The sequence below is a fragment of the Zea mays genome, chromosome 8 (assembly GCF_902167145.1).
Source record: "Zea mays cultivar B73 chromosome 8, Zm-B73-REFERENCE-NAM-5.0, whole genome shotgun sequence".
Taxonomy (NCBI): domain Eukaryota; kingdom Viridiplantae; phylum Streptophyta; class Magnoliopsida; order Poales; family Poaceae; genus Zea; species Zea mays.
Genome location: NC_050103.1, coordinates 121,230,463 through 121,251,995, shown reverse-complemented (window position 1 = coordinate 121,251,995; position 21,533 = coordinate 121,230,463). Strand labels below are relative to the sequence as shown.

At 53.9% G+C, this 21,533-nt stretch overlaps 1 protein-coding gene across 2 annotated transcripts; it reads left to right on the top strand.

Moving 5' to 3' along the window:
- Positions 1–2,177: 2,177 nt before the first annotated feature.
- LOC100383917 (uncharacterized) lies at positions 2,178–21,378 on the top strand. 2 transcript variants are annotated; one of them, XR_002748993.1, is made up of 8 exons: positions 2,178–6,703; positions 7,263–7,412; positions 18,733–19,003; positions 19,140–19,250; positions 19,371–19,542; positions 19,707–19,964; positions 20,512–20,706; positions 20,792–21,378. XR_002748993.1 is itself a non-coding variant. In NM_001353412.1 (8 exons), exons 1-8 carry the CDS (start codon positions 2,317–2,319, stop codon positions 20,997–20,999), a joined length of 2,061 nt encoding a protein of 686 aa, NP_001340341.1. In that variant the 5' UTR covers positions 2,238–2,316; the 3' UTR covers positions 21,000–21,195. The 2 variants fall into 2 exon arrangements, 1 of the variants encoding a protein (NP_001340341.1); NM_001353412.1 differs by having other exon boundaries at positions 2,238–3,012; positions 20,792–21,195.
- The last annotated feature ends 155 nt before the right edge of the window (positions 21,379–21,533 follow it).

Sequence of the window (21,533 nt, the reverse complement as noted above, 5' to 3'; positions counted from 1 at the left end):
TAGAGGGAGAATTAAGGATAGAGTCAATCAAGAAGGCGATGAATCTGGTTAAGGAATGTGGTGCACCTGGAGGAAGTGTTGAGCATTACATGGCTACAAAATTGTTCGTGAAAGCTGAAAACCGAGATATGTTCTTTACTTTTGAATCAAATGAAGGAAGATTGTCTTGGTTAAAGAGAAATTGTCAGGACTATGGGTTGTCTTGAGTTGGTAGTTGTCATGAGTGTGTCACAAACCTTTTATATATTTCTATCATGAACCTTCTATGTGTGTCTGCCTATCTACTGTCATGGACCTTTTATGTATTGATGTCGTGAACATTCTATGTGTGTCTGCTGTCACAAACCTTTTATGTACTGCTGTCATAAACCTACTATCATGAACCTTTTATGAATCTTCTATGTGTTTCAAATCATATGTATGTGCCTTGAATGATTAAGTTTGTTGATCTCTTATTATTGTCTATGTAGATTGATTTTTTCCCAAATGATGAGGATGAGACAGATGACATAGTTGAGGTGGCTCTTGGTGAACTTGAGATGATGGAACAATATGGTGCCTTCATGTCTACATTTGGTATGTACTATGATGCTACCTTCTTTAATAAAAGAAGTCGTAGGGAACCTCAAGTCACTGGATATGATTGGGTAGTGAGGACACTTAATGATCCTAGAGAGTGCTTTAATATGTTTAGAATGAGTAAGCATATATTTGAAAGTCTTCATGATGTCCTTGCATCAACATATGGATTGCGGTCAACATGTCAGATGAGTTCCATAGAAGCTTTAGCCATGTTTTTGTGGATCATTGGTGCTCCACAATCAATTAGACAAGTTGCCAATCGTTTTGAGAGGTCAAAAGAGACGATTAGTAGAAAATTTGAAGAAGTGTTACATTGTGTTTATAATATGTCTGCTCATATCATTAAACCAAAAGATACAGAATTTTCTACTGTGCACCCAAGAGTACAAGCTCCCCAATTTGTTTGAAGAAGATGGTGATGAAGAACAAGGCATGAACGCTTTCCGTGACAACATTGCAAATGCGTTGTTCATCATGAGAGGGTGACAAGTTGGAGATACTATTTGTGTTGACAAAGTAGTTCAGTTTGTATCGCTATGAGACAAGTTTCTCTACATTTTTATAAACAAATGTACATTTTCAGAATGACTGTTTTTTGTTTGAAAAAAAGGTGAGGTTGAGATGGGCAGTTGAAATGAACGGTTGTAAAGCTGAAATTGAATATTGATTAGATAAAAAATGGTTGAAATCTATTGAACGGATGTACAGCTGAAACAAAGGACTGCTTCGGCTAACCTGAAACCTTTTAGCTACAATCCAAACAACACCAAACTAATAGTTAGCAGCTAATAATTAGCCAACTATTTTTGCTAGCAACTTATTAGCCAACTAACTATTAGTTATAGCGCATTCAAACACCCCCTAAGTCCTACACTGGCAAAGGCAAACGTGTGCTTAAGAGTATAGATGTATAGAAAGTCCGAAGCACGAAAGTCCGGCACGAAGCATGTTTTTTTGGTCCGGTACGAGTCCAGTCCGGTCCGGCATGAATAAGCGGGTCAGGCCCGGACAGTAAACTAAGCCCGGCGGGCTAGCCCGACACGACCCGTTTTCTATAAAACCGTCAAACCCATTTTTTTTTGTAATAAACCATGCTTACCGGCCACTTAGCCCGCTTTTCGGCTCGCTTTTTCGTGCTTACCGGCCCGTTTAGACCCGCAGCGGGCAAGGCTCGAACAGGGAAACAAGCCCGCGTGCATGGATGGCCCAGCCCGATTTTCTAACCGCGCCTGACGGGTCAGACCCAAACAAGCTAGACCGAGCGTCCGTTTGGCTCTCTACTTAAGAGTTTTACTGTACTCTATCTATTCTAATTTATAATTTATTTAACTGACTTGTGCTATTTAAAAAAATATAATTATTTTAATTTTTTTACTATGGTATTATTTATCATATAATATACTAGTTTTAGGTTTAAATTTTTTAGTTTTTTTTAAAATTAAATAAGACGAGTCGGTCTAATTTAGTCTATAAAGTCAAACGAATTAAGACGAAGGAGTACTGAGGATTGTTCAAAGTTTCATACTATGCCACCATCCGAAAAGGACCAGCACCGGCTGCCAAGGTGCCAACGCAGCAGGCGTGATCGCGCGACGGTCCGCTTCCATTCCAAACCCACCCACTCATCCACCCGCCTAACCCCACCACCCGTCATTGCTGCGGCTGCCTCATACTTCCACAATTTCACCGCTCCGGCCTCCGGCTGGTTCCACTCCGCACCGCGGCGCGGAGGCGATGGCCGTCCCTTCCTCCGACCGCGCGAGACGCCCCTTCCCCCTCTCGCCCTCGCTCTCGCTCTTCCTCCTCATCTCCGCCATCCTCGTCCTCCTCTTCCTCTTCCTCGACCCCTCGCCCGGATCGCTCGCGTTCCTCCCCTCCCGTCTCTCCGCATCAGCCCCTTCCCTCGCACCTCCTCTAACCCCCCAGCAACAAAGCCGCGCCCCGCGAAGCAGAAGCCCACCTCACTCGAGACCAGACGGCTCGAGCGCCACCGAGAAAGCGGAGGAGGGCACTACTGCCACCGCATCGCAACCCGTCACAAAAGCCGATGCCAACGGTAGCGCATCGGGACCATCCGCAAAGGAATCCAGCGGTGGCAGCGGCTCAGGCGGTAACAGCGGCGCCAGGGGAGTCGGGGCGGACGGGGAGACGGGTACAAGCGTCGTCGCCCCGGTGGAGAAAGGTGGGGACGACGAGGAGGAGGCGCCGGTGAGCGTGAGGTGGCAGACGTGCAGCAGGCTGGGGAGGGGCGTGTCGTCGACGGACTACATCCCGTGCCTGGACAACGTGCGGGCGATCAAGGCGCTGCGGTCGAGGCGGCACATGGAGCACCGCGAGCGGCACTGCCCCCTGCCGCCCCGGCTCAGGTGCCTGGTGCCGCTGCCTGCAGGGTACCGGACGCCTGTGCCGTGGCCGCGGAGCCGTGACATGGTGAGGACCTCCCCCGCGCTAGCTTTGCTTGCCGTAGTAGGCAAGGGAGGGAAGTGGCTCTGGTTGTTGATCCTCTTTCTTTAGTTTATCTCTACTAACTATTAAGGGGGCAGTGTAGACTGCCCCCACTCTCTACCCGCACGCGCCAGCGAACGGCCTCCCGCACCTCACGCACCGCTCACGCGATGCAACTTCCCACGCCCACGTCACATCCTCATCACTCGCCCGCCTGACCCCGTGTCCTCCGCATCCATGGCCAAGCCACCGCCGCGGGACGACGGTGAGCGTCTGCTCGTAGACGACAAGGAAGGCGAAGGCGAGGTTGGCGGCGACGCCGGCGGAGACAACGAGCAGGCGGTCTGGGACGGGGCGCTTGCGGAGGAGGTCGGGGTCGTCGGGCGCGAACCCGGACTCCGGGTCGTCGTCGGGGAAGTTGCGGCGAACAACCCGCACACATACGCACTCCCTTGCAGTTCAACGACGATTCAGGCGTTGTCCCCGTCAATGCGGTGCTCGACCCCGACGCGCCGCTCGACTCAAACGTCGACAGCAGCGGGTCACCGCTCCACCCGTTCCTCCCGAAGGGCGCGGCGCTGTTCCGCCGGGACCCGGATGAAATGGAGCACCCACCGGCGTTGCGCGCGTGCCTCAACTCGCCGCACCCGCTCCCCGCTCCCGACGACCGACCGCTGAAGCCCGTCGTCCACCGCCTCCTCCTGGAGCGCGCCTGCCAACCCGCCCAGGTTTCGTTCAACACCGACGCAGAGGAGGAGGTTCTCACCACCACGCGCACCAAGTGTTCGAGAATGGGCCTCAACCGCGGCACCTACTCTGTCCCCAACCGCCCCGTGGTCTGCATCCTGGGTGGGCCCAACTCCGACGACTACGGCTCCAACCGCTCCATGCTCCCGGACATCCATGTTGTCGGCGGCGGCCTCTCCAACCCCGACCCGGACGACCCCAAGGTCATGGGTCTCGAGACCCGCGAACAGATGCGGTACATCGAGAAGCTGAAGCAGGCGCGCTATGACTGGCAACTGCCCTGTGAGAGGGGAGACCTTGCCGCGACATGGCAGCCAGCATGGTCACTGGCGTTCACAGTGGGCAACGCGCGGCTCGCAGTCCACGTCGCGTCGCAGTGCCAACAGGCGTCCTCGCGCGACACGCAGGCCATGGCCACCATGGCGAAGAAGAGTGTCGGGGACCTCACGGAGGACACGATCATCGCGAGGCTCTGCACCTACACCACTTTCCTTGACCTCCTTCGAGTCAACGGCCTCGCTGTGCGACTATGCCTTCCCCAGAGCAGCTACGTTGCCACCCAAATCGTGCACACCTGCAACGGCTACGAACGCAAGCCAAGCAATGTTATTGGCCCTGAAATTGAGACGCTTGTGTTCACCTTGCCCTACAGCGCAAATCGGCAGATGCTTGGTCAATATCCGACGGCGACATATGTCAACTTTCCCCTTATGCGATGGAACTGCCAACTCGCCGTGCTGGTCGGAGTGCTCTGGATCGAGGCTTGCTGCTGCACGCCGTGTTGGGAGGGAAGCTATCGTCTCCTGCCGCTGGGAGAAGCCGGGGACCCTCTGTTTGCTGAGGCCAAAATCTCCTTCCTTGCGCAGGCACTCGAGGACGGTGCAATGGGTATCATACAGTGTTGTTTCTCGCCTTTATTCCATTGCAGCAAGGATGCAGTGCCGCGCCCCAATCCTGTCGCGAGCATCACCGACATCCACATCAATGACAACCTTGTGTGCAAGCTTGTTGCTGAGATCATGGGTTTCTCGATTTTTGCTGCACGGCTTGGATTACCAGTCAAGGACGAGGATGGGCCAGAGGGGATATTTACCAACAGAAAAGCTGTCGAAGCCCATCAGTTCACAATATGGCCTTTCGGACAGACTGTATCTGGTCATTTCTTCCCAAATGGTGGCTACCATGCCGAGCAGAATATGGTGCTCATCTTGGATGTAGCCCGTTTCAAATATCCTCTGCATTGGGTTCCATTGCAACTTATTTTGGAAGCCATGAATACAACTGATAACTCAACTGGAGGGTTCATGCTTATATCAAGAAAGGTTGCAGCCCCTTCATTGTTGCACACAGTGAGTTGCAGAGATGAAAACTGGAAAAGTGTGTCAAGGTTTTGTGTTGAGGATTTACCAAGTCTTCGGAAGGTAGGGATTGGTACTAGCGTGGGCTTGGTTACCTCTGGTTTGAGTGCCGTCAGAAGTCGCCAAGGCAACTTTTCAATTTTTGTTTGGGATCCTGGTGATTGTGCTGTCATATTGCCAGCTTCAAGTGTCGTTCCAGTGTTGCAAGAGTTGTCGAATTTCAGATGGAGGGCTGCAGAGGAAACGTTATGCATTCAACAATGATGCAGCAGAAGAAGCTGATCCTACACCATCAGCGACTTGGGGGCAAGCCACATTTCAAGGAGTGGGGAATGTTAGGTATACTATGGGCTATGGTCATGTATACTAGATGGGCTATAGGTTATGTGGTATTAAGGAGTTATAAATACATGCTCAGACATCTGTAAAAGGTATCAAAGAAGAAATATCAGAACTCTATCGAGAAGCCTTCGTGCTCCTTTGTCTCTATCTCTCTTCTTCTCCAAGTCTCTATCCCAGCCGATCACTTTCCTCTTCCGAAATCTCAATCTACGAGCTCTTCTTCCAGTTCTCTCGATCCCCTTCCTAGGGGCTGCTAACAGATGGCGTGGAGCGCGTACTTCACGGGGCCGAGGTGGAAGCGAGCGAGCGGCGGGCCGAAGCAGATGGAGAACTGGGAGACGTGGATGCCCCGGGACGCCGCGGCTAGGAAGTACCCGGACTCGTGGACGAGCACGATAGCGGCCAGGACGGAGGCCGCGGAGGCCACGGACTCGACGCTGGCGAGGAGGCCTGGCGCGGCCGCGGCGGGCTTAGCGAAGTTGCGGTGGTGGCGGGGGAGCGGGAGGTGCACGAGAAGGTGGTGGTTGTGAGAGGTGGAGTGGAGCGGGGACGAGAAGCGGTACTGCTTGAGGGCTGGGGAGAGATGGGTGGCAATCATGGTGGGAGGGGCGGAGGAAGAGGAGGAAGAGGCCGCAGTGGATAATCTGACATTCTTGAAGGGAAGGAGTTTGAGGTGTGGGTTTGACGGTGAGTGAGCGAAGTGGACTCAACGGCTGTGTGGTGTGGACGAGGCGGAGGCGCCGAGCAATAGCTCGACTAGGTACTCTAACTAGGGAGATAATTGGGATTGTAACATGCTTGTCCAGTGGCTTCGTCACTCTATTATTCCGCCCCTTCGCTCTTTTAGGATTATGGAAGTGAGCCACTTGGCAGAAAATCTCTACTTCTCTACTAACTATTAAGATGATAGTGTAGACCACAGCCATGCCCTCGCCTCTCCTCCGCGCCCGCACCCGCCTCCGTTTCCCTCGCCCGCACAAACCGCCACATCTGTGAGCCACGCATGGGCCATCTGCATGCCACATCCGCCCCATCCTCTCACTGTTTATCCCCTCCGCACGACTACCAACCCAGTCGATCCCCTCCTCGCACAGTGTCCGCTCCCTCCGCCCCTGCTCCCTCTGCAGTCCCCCTCCCCCGCACAACAGCCACGACCGTTGGGGAGGGGAGCAGCTGTCACAACATGTTTTGTTTTCCTGACATCTGTTTGTTCATTGGGGAGCACATAGGTAGAATGACGATTAATGTTTCTTCATATTAATGTATTTTATCATAACATGTTGCCGCCGTAACAACGTACGGGCATACAGCTAGTTCGTTTATAGGGCTGCCAGCGGTGCTAGTGCTGTACTATACTATTTTACTTAAGTATCACTAGAATATTTATAGAATATATTTTATAATAAACTTATCTAAAGATATAAACACTTATACTGTTTTTGTATAAACATTGTTAAACTTAGTGTTGTTTGACTTTTGTTAAGCAAGATTTCTATTTTCTATAATTTTGGTTAAAGTAATATGCTTTAGCTCTACAAAAAAAAACTTATAATTTGGAATGGAGGAAGTACAAGCCATGGATCGGGATCCAATTTTTTTTTATTCTCATATTAAAATATTCTGCACGTGGACTTTTTTAACAAATAACTTATGGGGCTACTTGTTTCAAGTGTCTGATGTATCAGTTAATGAATTACTCTTTATAATTACCTTTGCCAGACAGTTTTTTTTTGTTATGCCATTAGGTGGCTGACTATCTGATTTTGTTTCATTTCACTGCACATCCAGATTTGGTACAACAACGTCCCTCACCCAAAGCTGGTGGAGTATAAGAAAGATCAGAACTGGGTTACAAGATCTGGTGATTATCTTGTTTTTCCTGGAGGTGGAACTCAATTCAAAGATGGCGTGGGAAGATACATTCAGTTTGTTGAACAGGTAAACATTCAGTTTGTTGGGACAGCTTAACTCTGCAGAGGAATTTTGTTAAGTACTTTGATAGACAAGTGAGTTGCACGCATCGTGTGAATTGAGATGTTTCTCTTGTGTGTTTCCTTTGATAAATTTCACAGCCTTGCTCGCTGCTCAGTTTGTTCAATGTCATTTGAGTCTTTGCTTGTCAAGGGCGTTAAACCCTTGGCTGGCTGGACCGCGGCTACGGAGCTCGTAGCCGTCGGCCGTCTTCTCCGGTGAGGTTATTCCCCTCTACCGTAGGCTTTTAGAAAATAAGAGAGAGATGAGGCTAATAATCTGCTTGCCTTAATGGTCCTGGTTACAAGAATATATAGGGCCATAGCCCAACTAACTGGAGTAACAAACTCCTGAAATTATGGAACTGATAACTCCTAAGGGAAAACTAATAATATCCATCTGCCTTATCTACTCGATCAGCTCGAGCCAGCTGTGCGCGCGTCCCCCCTGGCCGCACGTTCCTCTGCTCGGCGTACGTCCCTGGCCCTGTGCCTCCTAGTGTAGACTTGTCCCCACATGACATCTCCCCCTCCGTCGAGACCCAGCTCGTCCCCGAGCTGGAACGCTGGATGCTTGGCACGGAATGTGTCGATGTCCTCCCAGGTGGCCGATGCAGCTGATTGACCTTTCCACTGAATCAGCACTTGGCGCACACCACGTGCAAGTCGGTAGCGCACCGCGTGTTCCGGCTCTGGGACAACCGCGCCATGGTGAATTGTCGGCAGAGGTGGAGGTGCTGCTGGCGGAGTCCCATGGAATTTCTTGAGAAGTCCGACATGGAACACGTCATGCAGGCGGGCTCCGGTTGGTAAGTCGAGACGGACGGCGACGTCGTTGATCATCTCGGTGATGCAGTAGGGCCCGAAATAGCGGGGCTTTAGCTTTCCCGTCGAGGCCTGAGGAAGCGAGGAGGCTGCACGCTGACGCAGGCGGAGGAGGACCCAGTCGCCTACTTGGTAGACCACCTGGCGATGTCCGGCGTCGTAGTAGCGCTTCTGAACCTGCTGCGCCTGCTCTAGCCGCGAGCGAATGTCGGCGAGGAACTCGTCGCGCTCTGCTATGCTCCGGGCGACGGCAGCGACCCTCGTGTCGCCTGGCTCATACGATCGGAGTGACGGTGGATCGCGACCGTAGACGACACGGAATGGCGTGTCGTGCAGGGATGTTTGGTACGCCGTATTGAAGATGAACTCCGCCCACGGAAGCCAACGCAGCCATTGTCGCGGCCTGTCCCCTGTAAGGCAGCGGAGATACATAATGATGACCCGGTTAGCCGCCTCGGATTGTCCTTTCGACTGAGGGTGAAATGCTGTAGTCATGTGGAGCTTGGTCCCCGTCAGGCGCATGAGCTCGCGCCAGAATATTGATGTGAAGACCGGATCGCGATCCGACACCATCGACTGTGGTACGCCATGCAGACGAACAATGTTGATGAAGAAAGCTTCTGCGACAGACTCTGCCGAGTACGGGTGCGCCAGTGGTATAAAGTGACAGTACTTGCTGAAACGGTCCACCACTGTCAAAATGACGGACTTGCCGCGCACTTTGGGCAGCGCCTCGATGAAATCCAGCGCTATGTCGGTCCAGACACTGTTCGGCACAGGCAGAGGTATGAGAAGTCCCGCCGGATTCATGTGTTCCGACTTGTAACGCTGGCAAACGCTGCACTCCCGAACGAAATCCTGCACCAATTGTTTCATGTTAGGGAAATGGAAATCTCGGCGGAGTCGGTGCAGCGTCCTCTGAACGCCCTCGTGGTTGTCCTCGTGCACCGCCTAGACTATTTCCTGGATCAGAGTGGCGGCAGGCGGTATGTAGAGCCGGTCCTTGTATTGGATCATGCCGTCAACCAGGGACCAGGGCGCGCCCCGTGCGCCGCTGGTGATCTCCTGGCGCAACGCTACGAGTGCCGGGTCCGAGCCTTGGTGCTGTCGGAGCCGAGTGATGAAGTCGAAGCGTGGAGCCGAGAGCGCTAGCGTGGCTCCTTCCTCGCCGTCCTCCGTGTCGCGGCGTGAGAGCGCGTCGGCGACCACGTTCGTTGCTCCGGATTTGTACTCGACGGCGAAATCGAAGCCGAGGAGCTTCCCCACCCAACGGTGCTGGTGCGTCGTCGAGAGCCTCTGGTCCAGCAAGTATTTGAGGCTGTAGTGATCTGTCTTCACCAAAAAACGGCGTCCCCACAAGTACGGCCTCCAGTGCCGCACGGCGTGAACAAGGCCGATGAGCTCACGCTCGTAGGCAGCGAGTGCGCGATGTCGAGGAGCGATCGGCCTGCTGAAGAAGGCGATCGGGTGGCCTCCCTGGATGAGGACCGCGCCAAAACCAAAAGAGGAAGCGTCGCACTCAACGGTGAAGGACTTGGCGAAATCTGGCATGGCGAGGACGGGCGCTGAAGTGACTGCAGACTTGAGGTCTTCAAAAGCCGCGGCCGCAGCGTCGTTCCAGGAGAACCCCTCCTTTTTTAGGAGAGCGGTCAGCGGAGCGGCGACCGTGCCGTAGTTGTGGACAAATTTGCGGTAGTAGCCCGCCAAGCCGAGGAAGCCGCGCACAGCCCGAGCGGACCGAGGTACAGGCCAGTCGTGGATGGCCTGCACCTTGGCCGGGTCCATGGCGACGCCGGATGCCGAGATGTTGTGGCCCAGGTAGGAGACCGACTGCTCGCCGAACGCGCACTTGCTGTGCTTGACGAAGAGTTGGTGTCTCCGGAGCTCAGTGAGCACGACGCGAAGATGGCGCAGGTGCTCCGCCCATGTCTGGCTGTAGATAAGAATGTCATCGAAAAAGACAAGTACGAAGCGCCACAGAAATGGCCGTAAGACGTCGTTCATGAGTGCCTGAAATGTTGCCGGGGCGTTGCACAATCCGAATGGCATCACCAAAAATTCGTAGAGGCCGCCGTGAGTTCGAAACGCCGTCTTGTGGATGTCATCAGGCCGCATGCGAACTTGGTGATATCCCGACCGTAGGTCGAGTTTGGTGAAGAAACGGGCACCGTGAAGTTCGTCGAGCAGCTCATCGACGACGGGAATCGGGAACGCGTCCTTGATGGTGAGCGCGTTCAGGGCCCGGTAGTCGACGCAAAAACGCCATGCGCCGTCCGCCTTCTTGACGAGGAGTACCGGCGATGAGAATGCCGAGACGCTACGCCGGACAATGCCCTGTGTGATCATTGCGGCGCATTGCCGCTCCATCTCGTCCTTGTGTGCAGCCGGATAGCGATAGGGGCGAACCGCCACCGGCTGTGCATCGGGCTTGAGGGTGATGGCATGGTCACAGTTGCGCGTGGGTGGCAGTCCTTGCGGCTCCCTGAAGACATCCCCGAAACCGACAAGGAGCTCATCGAGCAAAGGCGCCGATGTCGCGGCCGCACAGGACTCCACCGCCTCCGGAAACGGCACCCCTGCCCAGCAGATCGTGCGGCCATTGTAAGTAGAGGGACTCTAACTCTCATCAAGAGGATGACACTATGAGTTGGGGCAATTTTCTGTTTATTTCCTCAAACACTACACAATGCCATACCCTTAGAGGGGTTGGGGACACATATTTATAGCCCTAGGGGCTGCACTACCACACCTTCTCACACACACTACACAACAGGATTGTCCTCTAGATGCTAAAGAGACTATAGAGGACAGTCAAAAGCGACTGTTGTCCTCTAGATGCTAAAGCGACTACAGAGGACAGTCAAAAAGTGACTGCTGTCCTCTAGATGCTAAAGAGACTACAGAGGACAGTCAAGCTGTCCTCTAGATGCTAAAGGACTACAGAGGACAGTCAAAAGCAGGTTGTCCTCTAGATGCTCAAGACTTATTCCATCATTCTCCCCCTAAGTCTTGGGCGTCGTCTTGTGAGAAAGTTGGGCCATCCCGGACCTGGAGCAAAGCTCAACAAACTTGATCTTCCCAAGGGGCTTGGTGAGCAGGTCTGCAAGCTGATCCTTGGTGTTGATGTAACGCGCCTTGATGCTCCCTTCTGCCAAGCAGTCTCGGATGAAGTGGTATCTCAGCCGGATGTGCTTGCTCCGTTCATGGAACACGGGGTTCTTGGCCAATGCCAGAGCGGACTGGCTGTCCACCCTGAGTTCCACCGCTCCAGTGTCTCTCCCGAGGAGATCACCGAGCAGGCGAGCCAGCCAGAGCGCCTGAGTCGAAGCAGTGGACGCTGCGATGTACTCGGCCTCGCAGCTGGACATGGCCACCACCTGCTGCTTGACCGACTGCCAGCTGATGGGGCACTTGCCGAGGAAGAAGAGGATCCCGCTTGTGCTCTTGCTGGTGTCGATGTCGCCGGCGTGGTCGCTATCGCTGTACCCGACAAGGTGTGCCTCCCCAGGGCACCTCGGGTAGTAGAGACCGTGGTCGAGAGTCCCCGCAACATAGCGGATGATCCTCTTCACAGCCTGCTCATGCTCCGTCGTCGGTCGCTGCAGAAACCGACTAACGTAGCCGACGGAGTATGCCAAGTCAGGCCGTGTGTGGACGAGGTAGCGAAGGCTCCCCACAAGACGCCGGTACTGTGTAGCATCCACCTCCTCCGTCGCGCTGTCGCGACTCAGCTTCAGCCTCTCCTCCATCGGAGTGAGAGCTGGGTTGCAGTCGGTGAGCCCAGCCAGCTCAACAATGCGCTTGGCGTAGGCGGTCTGGCGAAGTGTGATCCCGGAGTCTCCCTGGTGCACCTCAATCCCCAGGTAGAAGGAGAGATGCCCCAGGTCACTCATTTGGAAGGTGGCCTTCATCTCTTCCTTGAACGCTGCCACCTCTGCATCCTTGGCGCCGGTGATCACCAAGTCGTCGACGTAGACACCCACCAGCAGGGCATTTTCTCCATTGCCCCGCCGATAGATGGCCGCCTCGTGCGGGCTTGGCATGAAGCCCATCCTCCTGAGCGTGGAATCCAGCTTGGCATTCCACGCCCTTGGTGCCTGTCGCAAGCCGTAGAGTGCCTTGCGCAGGCGCAACACCTTGCCCTCCTTGCCAGGGATCGCAAAACCTGGCGGCTGGTGTACATAGACCTCCTCCTTTAAGTCGCCGTTAAGAAACGCCGACTTGACATCCATGTGATGAACATGCCAGCCCTTCAGGGCTGCCAGCGCGAGGAGGAGTCGCACGGATTCCATCCGTGCTACAGGGGCGAAGGCATCGTCGAAGTCGATCCCCTCCTGCTGCAAGAAACCGCGTGCCACCAAGCGAGCCTTATGCTTGACGATGGCGCCGGCTTCATCCCTCTTCAGTTTGAACACCCACTTAAGGGTGATCGCGCGATGACCATGAGGGAGATCAGCGAGCTCCCAAGTGCGGTTCGTCTCAACCGCGTCCATCTCCGACTGCATCGCGGCACGCCAAGCCGCATGTTTCTCGGCCTCCGCGAAAGACCGAGGCTCACCATCGTCGCATGCAAGATGCAACTCTCCTGCCAGAATGCGAGATGCAGGGCCTGGCACCGACGGGTCGATGAGAAGGCCCTCCACCCTTCGATACCGCAACGGCTCGCCGTCGTAGCACGCGTCGACGCGCTCCTCGTCGCGGGACAGAGGGGTCACGAGCTCCACTGGGTCGTGCTCGACACGAGCTGGTGTCGGAGAGGACGTTCCCGGAGAGGGTACCGTCGGTGCTGGAGTACATGGTGGCGAAGAGCTCGCTGTAGCCGGAGTCGTGGCTGGAGTGCGTGGTGGTGAAGAGCTCGTTGTAGCAGGAGCTGGAGAGTGTGGCGCTGGAGTCGGTGGAGACTTGGGGGCTGGGGTAGACCTGCTCGGAGAAGAGTTGCCTACTCCCCCAGCTCCCTCAAAGTGGACGTACTCGATGGTGAAGTCGTACGTCGGAGTCGTGCCGTCGTCCACCGCCTTGTCCCACGCCCACCCTCGCCCTTCGTCGAACACTACGTCGCGCGCCATGCGCACACGCTGTGTTCTTGGGTCAAGGATGCGGTAGGCCTTCGAGCCCTCCGCGTAGCCAATGAACACCCCCGGGGTGCTCCTATCGTCGAGCTTGCTGATGTGGCCAAGCTCCTTGGTGAACGCGAGGCAGCCGAAGACCCGTAGGTGAGAGACCGCCGGCTTGCGCCCATGCCAAGCCTCGTACGGTGTCATCCCGTTGAGAGCCTTGGTGGGCGAGCGGTTGAGGATGTAAACCGCTGTCACCACCGCCTCTCCCCAGAAGACAGCTGGCATTCCTCTCTGCTTGAGGAGAGCCCGAGCCATCCCCACAACCGTCTGGTTGCGCCGCTCGACGACGCCGTTCTGCTGCGGGCTGTACGGCGCGGAGTAGTGGCGCTGAACGCCCTCATCCGCGCAGTACGACGCGAACTCAGCCGCCGTGAATTCGCCGCCGTTGTCGGTGCGCAGCACGCGCAGCTTGCGGCCGCACTCCGCCTCCGCAGCGACCTGCACACGCCTGATGGCGTTCGCAGCCTCTCCCTTGCTGCCAAGGATCATCACCCACATGTAGCGGGAGAGATCGTCGACGAGCAGCAAGAAGTAGCGTCGTCCTCCTGGTGTGGCTGGTGTCACCGGGCCACACAAGTCCCCATGCACGAGCTCGAGCCTCTCCTTGGCTCGGAAGCTCGACTGCTGGGGAAAGGGGAGTCGTCTCTGCTTTGTCAACACGCAGACATCGCAGAATTGCTCCACATGGTCAAGGCACGGCAGGCCTCGTACCATCTCCTTGGCGCTGAGCCGCTTCAGGGCTTCGAAGTTAAGGTGCCCGAAGCGCTCGTGCCACTGCCATGCCCCGTCGTCTCGACGAGCAGCAAGGCAGCAAGGTTGTGCCACCTTCACATTGAGGATGTAAAGCCGATTTGCACTCCTGCGTACCTTGGCAAGAAGGCGACGAGAGGGATCCCAGATCCTCATGACTCCGTGCTCGACCTCCACGCGCGAACCGTTCTCATCCAGCTGTCCCAAGCTGATGATAGAGTTCCTCAACGCGGGGATGTAGTAGACTCCGGTGAGCAGCCTGTGCTCACCAGACGCGGCGGTGAAGACGACTGAGCCGGCGCCCTTGATCTCTACGCCGGAGGCGTCCCCAAACTTGACGGAGCCTCGGACGCTAGAGTCAAGCTCGGTGAAGAACTCCCGTCGGCCGGTCATGTGATGAGTGGCGCCGGTGTCGAGGCACCATCCTTCGATCATGTCCTTGTTGGAGCCGTCGCCGAGGAAAGCGCGTGCTTTCGACTCATCAAGGTGGAGGAGTGCCGCTGCGGCCGGTGCCGCTGGAGATGGCTCGATGCTTGCATGTGCCAGGAGCAGGGCCTCCTCCTCCGCCTCCGCCTGTGCGACGTTGGCCTGGCCACGTCGTGGCTGCCGACAATCCCTGGCCCAGTGGCCAAGCTTGCCGCAGTTGTGGCAGCCATCGTCTCGTGCCGGCTTCTTGTTGCCGACGGCGCCGCCTTGGGCACCTCCACGTGCACCACCCTCAGCATGTCCTCGCGCCCCGGCCTGGGCGCCTCCACGCGCCTTGCGCGGCTTGCCGCGTTTGCGGCCTCGTGTCGAGGAGGACTCCCCCTTCTTCTTGTCACCCTGGCAGGCCTCCCACTGCTCCCGAGTGAGATGTAGCTTCCCGCCGATAGTGATAGGCCCAGAGAGAGCCTGTGGTTCGTCGCCGTCGACCACCTTGAGACGACCAATCGCCTCTTCGATCGTCATCGTGGAGAGGTCTAGCAGAGACTCGATCGAGCGAGCAATCTGCCTGTACTTCTCGGGGATGCAACGGAAGAGCTTCTCAACAGCTCTCTCCTCATCGTAGGTGTCGTCGCCGAACTGCACCATCTTCTGCAACAGAGTGTTGAGGCGGAGAGCAAAGTCATCAACATCCTCACCTGGCTTGAAGGCCAGGTTCTCCCACTCCTTGCGAAGTGCCTGCAGTGTGGTCTTGCGAGCACGATCGCTGCCGATGCGGGTCGCAGCGATGGCGTCCCAGGCCTCCTTGGTAGTCCGCTTCTGGGAAAGCGAAAACTGCATCTCGGGCGGGACTGCAGCAATGAGGGCATCCAGCGCCCGCCGATCCTCGTGGTAGTCGACGTCGTCGTAACGAACTGCTTCCCACATGTGGCGAACCTGGAGCCGTACCCTCATCACCGCGGCCCACTCGACGTAGTTGGTCTTGGTGAGGATAGGCCACCCACCGCCGGGACCGATGTCCCTGACAATGGCCTGGGCCATGCGGCGACCATGGTACCGATCCGGGGAGGGAGAACCGCGCCGCCTGTAGAGGCCGCGATCTCCGTCGACTCGGTCGCCGCCGCCGGGAGCACCGCCGGCGCGTCTACGCCCGTCTGGGCTGCCGCCGCGTGCGCCCCCGCCTGGAGCGTCGTCGGCGCGTCGGCGCCTATCCGGGCTGCCGCCACGCGCGCCCCCATGGGGATGCGCGGCTGCCCACTGTGCCGCCTGCTCTCGCGCTGCTTCCCTCGCCAGCCTGAGCTCTTCGTCGGTGTTGTCGTCGACAGAAGCAGAGCTGCCAGCTCTACTGCCGCGCAGAACCTCGAGCTCTGTTGCCGCCGCACGTGCAGCATCCGCCGCCTCCGCTGCTTCTACTTCCGCTCTCGCCGCTGCCAGTTCCGCCGCCGCCAACCGTGCTGCCCTCGCCGCTGTCGCTGCAGCCGCTGCTGCTGCTCGCTCGCATTCTTGTGCCGCGGCGACCTCGGCCTCCTGCTGGCGCCGCGCACTCGAAGTGGCCGAGCGTAGGGACTTGGTGGGCTAGTGAGGGGTTGCTGCGTGTGGAAGAGGCTGTCTCAGACGAAAGGCTGCTCGTCTGAGCAGGGGAGGAAGGAACAGTTGGAGCTCTTGCTGCCGACTGAGTGTGGGGAGAGACGCGGGAAGGAGATGTGCACGAGATGTTTAGGCTGCAGGATAGTTTGGCTCCGATACCAATTGTAAGTAGAGGGACTCTAACTCTCATCAAGAGGATGACACTATGAGTTGGGGCAATTTTCTGTTTATTTCCTCAAACACTACACAATGCCATACCCTTAGAGGGGTTGGGGACACATATTTATAGCCCTAGGGGCTGCACTACCACACCTTCTCACACACACTACACAACAGGATTGTCCTCTAGATGCTAAAGAGACTATAGAGGACAGTCAAAAGCGACTGTTGTCCTCTAGATGCTAAAGCGACTACAGAGGACAGTCAAAAAGTGACTGCTGTCCTCTAGATGCTAAAGAGACTACAGAGGACAGTCAAGCTGTCCTCTAGATGCTAAAGGACTACAGAGGACAGTCAAAAGCAGGTTGTCCTCTAGATGCTCAAGACTTATTCCATCAGCCATGGCGCACAAATGACACTGTGCCCGCGGTGAAGTCCCACGTCAAACGCCCGAGGTTCTCCATCCACTGGGTGCCGAGCACCAAGTCATACCCTGCAAGCGGTAGAACGAACAGGTCGACGGCGAAACTGAAATCGTTGATGGTGATTGGGGCATGTCGGATGACCCCCGGACATGGCACCTTGTCGCCGTTAGCCACCGTTGCCGTGAGTCGCGGTCGGGGTAGGATGGGCAGCCCGGATCGTCGCGCCGCCTCTTCGGCAATGAAGTTGTGGGTGGAGCCAGTATCGAGGAGGGCGATGAGAGTTGTCGCGCCCACCACGACGCGGATCTGCATGGTCTTGCCCATGGACACGCCCGCCACTGCATGGAGGGAAAAGATGGGCGCGTCCGTCTCCCCTGTGTCGGCTGCTGCAGCAGCGCTGCTGTCTATAGCGTCGTCGATCTCCACGCCCTCGATGAAGAAAAGGCGCTTGCAGAACCTGTTGTGGCCCCGAGTATACCGTTCATTGCAGTTGAAGCACAGGTTTTGGCGGCGCCGCTCTGCCATCTCGTCCGGAGTGAGGCGTCGCTGGTTCCCGTCGCCGCGGCCCTGCTGGGCGACCACCGGAGGAGCGGAATGTGCCATCAGTGGCGGAGTCGCAGGTAGTGCGGCCCGAGGGTTGTATGCGGATGGCTGACCGCGCGATGGCGCCCGAGGAGGTTGCTGCGCCGGCCGCTCAGACTCCATTAGTTCCACCTGCCGCGCTAAACTCATGGCTGCCACGAGCGTCTCTGGTCCGTGAATGCGGACGGCGTGGCTGAGTGGTGGAAGAAGACCCCCCGTGAAAAGCTGTACGCGTTGAGCCTCGTCAAGGCGACCCGCGCGAGGCAGTAGGGCTTGGAAACGATTGGCGTACTCCTCGACTGTGCTCGAACGCCGGCATTCGGCGAGTTCGAACATTGGGGCTGAACGGAGGGGAGGCCCAAATCGCAGGTTCAGGAGCTCCTTGAATCGCCCCCACGTCGGTGTGCCCTCGTCCTCTTGTAGTTGGGTGTACCACAGCTGCGCGATGTCGTCCATATGGTACGAAGCTCGTCCCACGCGTTCCTCCGCCATAGTGCGATGCTGGCGAAAGTAGGCCTCGCACTTGTTGAGGAAGAGCATTGGATCTGTCGTGCCGTCAAAGCGGGGAAAATCCCACTTTTTGTGTTGCGGTGGCGGGTCCGGATCACGCATTCCATCCGACCGTCGTCTGCCGCCGTTATCCGACGTTGAGTCGGATTTTTCCTTCAAGGCGGTCACCTCTGCCTTCATGTATTGGAGCTCCGAGGTGAGGGATTTCAGCGATGCAAGCACGTCGGCGAGGGTAGGTTCGGTCATGGTGGCTGGTGCTGTTGAGGAGGCAGTGGAAGATTGTGGTGATGGCGGCGGCTGAAATTGGCGGCTGATGGAGGCTGCGGAAGAGGTGTTGAGATGGGATGGTGAGGATCGTCTAGATCGCGATACCAGGTTGTCAAGGGCGTTAAACCCTTGGCTGGCTGGACCGCGGCTACGGAGCTCGTAGCCGTCGGCCGTCTTCTCCGGTGAGGTTATTCCCCTCTACCGTAGGCTTTTAGAAAATAAGAGAGAGATGAGGCTAATAATCTGCTTGCCTTAATGGTCCTGGTTACAAGAATATATAGGGCCATAGCCCAACTAACTGGAGTAACAAACTCCTGAAATTATGGAACTGATAACTCCTAAGGGAAAACTAATAATATCCATCTGCCTTATCTACTCGATCAGCTCGAGCCAGCTGTGCGCGCGTCCCCCCTGGCCGCACGTTCCTCTGCTCGGCGTACGTCCCTGGCCCTGCGCCTCCTAGTGTAGACTTGTCCCCACATGACATTGCTGGTCAGGTTTGAACATAAAGGCCTTGCTTGAATTGCTAAATATAATTTCGTATGCTGGGGTTTAGTCATTCTATACTCGAGTAGATCAGTTTTGTTACAACTTGCTGTTTTGTTATTTCCTTGTGACCTACTGTTGATAATTCAATCTTTAGATTATGCCAACCATACAATGGGGAAGGCGCACAAGAACTGTCTTGGATGTTGGATGTGGTGTTGCCAGCTTTGGTGGATACCTGCTTGACAGGAATGCCATTACTATGTCATTTGCCCCAAAAGACGAGCATGAGGCTCAGATACAGTTTGCCCTAGAGCGTGGAATTCCAGCATTTCTAGCAGTAATTGGAACACAAAAGCTTCCGTTTCCTGATAATGTGTTCGATGTTGTACACTGTGCAAGGTGCAGGGTCCATTGGTATGCAAATGGCAAGTATTCTATTTCTTCACAATATTCATAAAAGCCAAAATAATATCATAATTATATTTTTCTGTCCTGTTTTGTAAAGTGCATCTTTATTTTCCTTGATTTTTTGTTTAATTAATCTTCCACTTTGAATGGCAGGTGGAAAACCATTGTTGGAGCTTAATAGAGTACTGAGGCCTGGAGGATATTTCATTTGGTCTGCAACCCCTGTCTACCGTCAAGAGCAAAGAGACCAAGATGACTGGAATGGTTCGTGGGTTGTCATATATTCTATCGAGAATATTCAACATCCTAGAGATTTTATCTGCATTTTGTCATTTGGTGAATATTTTTCCATGCTAATTGAAATGTCCGTTTCTGCTTGTGCAGCAATGGTTACTCTGACTAAATCAATCTGCTGGAGAACAGTGGTAAAGTCTCAAGATGTCAATGGAATTGGAGTTGTTATATATCAAAAGCCAGCATCGAATTCTTGCTATGCTGAAAGAAAGACCAATGAGCCCCCTCTATGCTCCGAGAGAGATGGATCACGCTTTCCTTGGTAGGTCACAACTTATTAAACTTGTCTTGTCACCTCCAAATGCGTATTTCTGATTATAACTTTACTGGTTCACTGATAAATAGTGTTAACATGATGTGTGCTAGCTATTCAATCTTTCTATCTAATGTCATGTATACCATTGCCCTTGTTTTTTTCTTTTGCAGGTATGCTCCTCTTGATAGTTGCCTTTTCACAACTGCCATTACCACTTCAGATGAAAGATATAATTGGCCTGTTCCATGGCCTGAAAGACTTGATGTTAGCTATGCAAGTGTACCTGATGATTCTGCTTCTAACAAAGAGAAGTTTGAAGCTGATACAAAGTATTGGAAACAGCTCATTTCAGAAGTATATTTCAATGACTTCCCACTTAATTGGTCAAGCATTCGCAATGTAATGGACATGAATGCTGGGTTTGGAGGGTAAGTTAAGGCAAATTTCTAATGCTTATTCTCTTATATAGTTAAAGTCAATTTGTATGACATGAATATTAATGCTTGTAGAGCACCTCGTCATATCTTTCAATTGTTTCTGATACATCTGCAGCACAAGGGGTTATAAACGGATGATTTAACATGAATTTTTTGTACTCCACTCCTTTTTTAATGGTTGGCAGCTCTGCCGAGCATATGTTGATAAAGCAGGGTGCTGCCTTTCAATCTGATTATTTTTCTTAGTGAAATTAGGATAACTTATACTGAATCATAGCCTGAAGCCTTGAATATAATTATAGTTGTTTCAGGCTTTCAGCAATGCCCTAAGTGGTTACTCCATTTTTTTATCCTATTACTTTCTGGCTTACTGCAAAGTCAGTAAGGCAGAGACCCCAGAAACTCACTGTTACACTTGTACCAAAGATCTCACTGATTTTTGTTTATGCCAATCTGGTTAACAATCACTTGGTATTAAACTAATTGGAGACTTCATTTCGTGATGGGAATGCTAATCAAGCTTCTTTTGTTGAACCAGGTTTGCCGCAGCACTCATTGATCAACCTTTATGGGTTATGAATGCTGTGCCAATTGGTCAACCAGATACCTTGCCACTTATTTTCAACAGAGGTTTGATTGGGGCATATCATGACTGGTGCGAATCTTTCAGCACCTACCCTCGTACCTATGATCTTCTCCACATGAGTAATCTCATTGGAAATCTTACAAACAGGTGCATTCTCACACCTTTATAACTTCTGCTGTTTGTGCGCCCATTCTGTCAGAAACTTGAGGTGATATTTGTGTCTTTTATTCAGGTGTGACCTCATCGACGTGGTGGTTGAAATCGACAGAATACTGAGACCTGGAAGATGGTTTGTGTTGAAAGACACGTTAGAGATGATAAAGAAGATACGCCCAATCCTGAAGTCTCTGCACTATGAAATTGTCGTCGTGAAACAGCAATTTCTTGTGGCTACAAAGAGTTTCTGGCGTCCTGGCAAACCAGCTTCCACATCAGGGTGACATATAGATCGTACTTTCAAGGGAGTCTTCAACAACCAACGATTCTATTGATTCTTTGAGACCTGATCAAACTAATTCTTTCTACAACACAGTCTATGTAGATTATTACCTGTATAAGTATAGAAAATACATATGGTAAGTTGAGGTAATACCCCTTTTTTTTGCCAAAGCATAATAACAAGGATGTTATAGACTTATGCAGTAGTAGGCAAGTTTTGACAAATACATACAAAGGGAAGGGATCATGAAACGTGTTGTGTATACTTGCTCGTTGATAACTTTTGTAAAAGGAGTTTGAAATAACCTTGTACTCAGTACTCATCATGGTTCTGCAATGCCAGTGCATTCTGACGTTCAGCTCCCAGGAGCTATTTTTATACCTCTGCACATAGTCAGAATCCGAAACCTAGTATTGAGCTCCTCCTGTTGACCCGCAGATAGACATGGTGCCTTTGGAGTTTGGTTGGTGTATATGGAGCATGTACCCCTAAAATTCATCCAGATTCCGGAAACCCGATCACCGGGCGCATGAGT

What these genes read in the sequence shown, in the direction of transcription:
- LOC100383917 (NM_001353412.1), top strand. Translation starts at nt 2,317, where the DNA reads ATGGCCGTCCCTTCCTCCGACCGCGCGAGACGCCCCTTCCCCCTCTCG. An exon ending in GGCCGCGGAGCCGTGACATG is followed by an intron (nt 3,013 to 7,262) that starts GTGAGGACCTCC and finishes CTGCACATCCAG; the next exon opens with ATTTGGTACAACAACGTCCC. An exon ending in ACATTCAGTTTGTTGAACAG is followed by an intron (nt 7,413 to 18,732) that starts GTAAACATTCAG and finishes TTCAATCTTTAG; the next exon opens with ATTATGCCAACCATACAATG.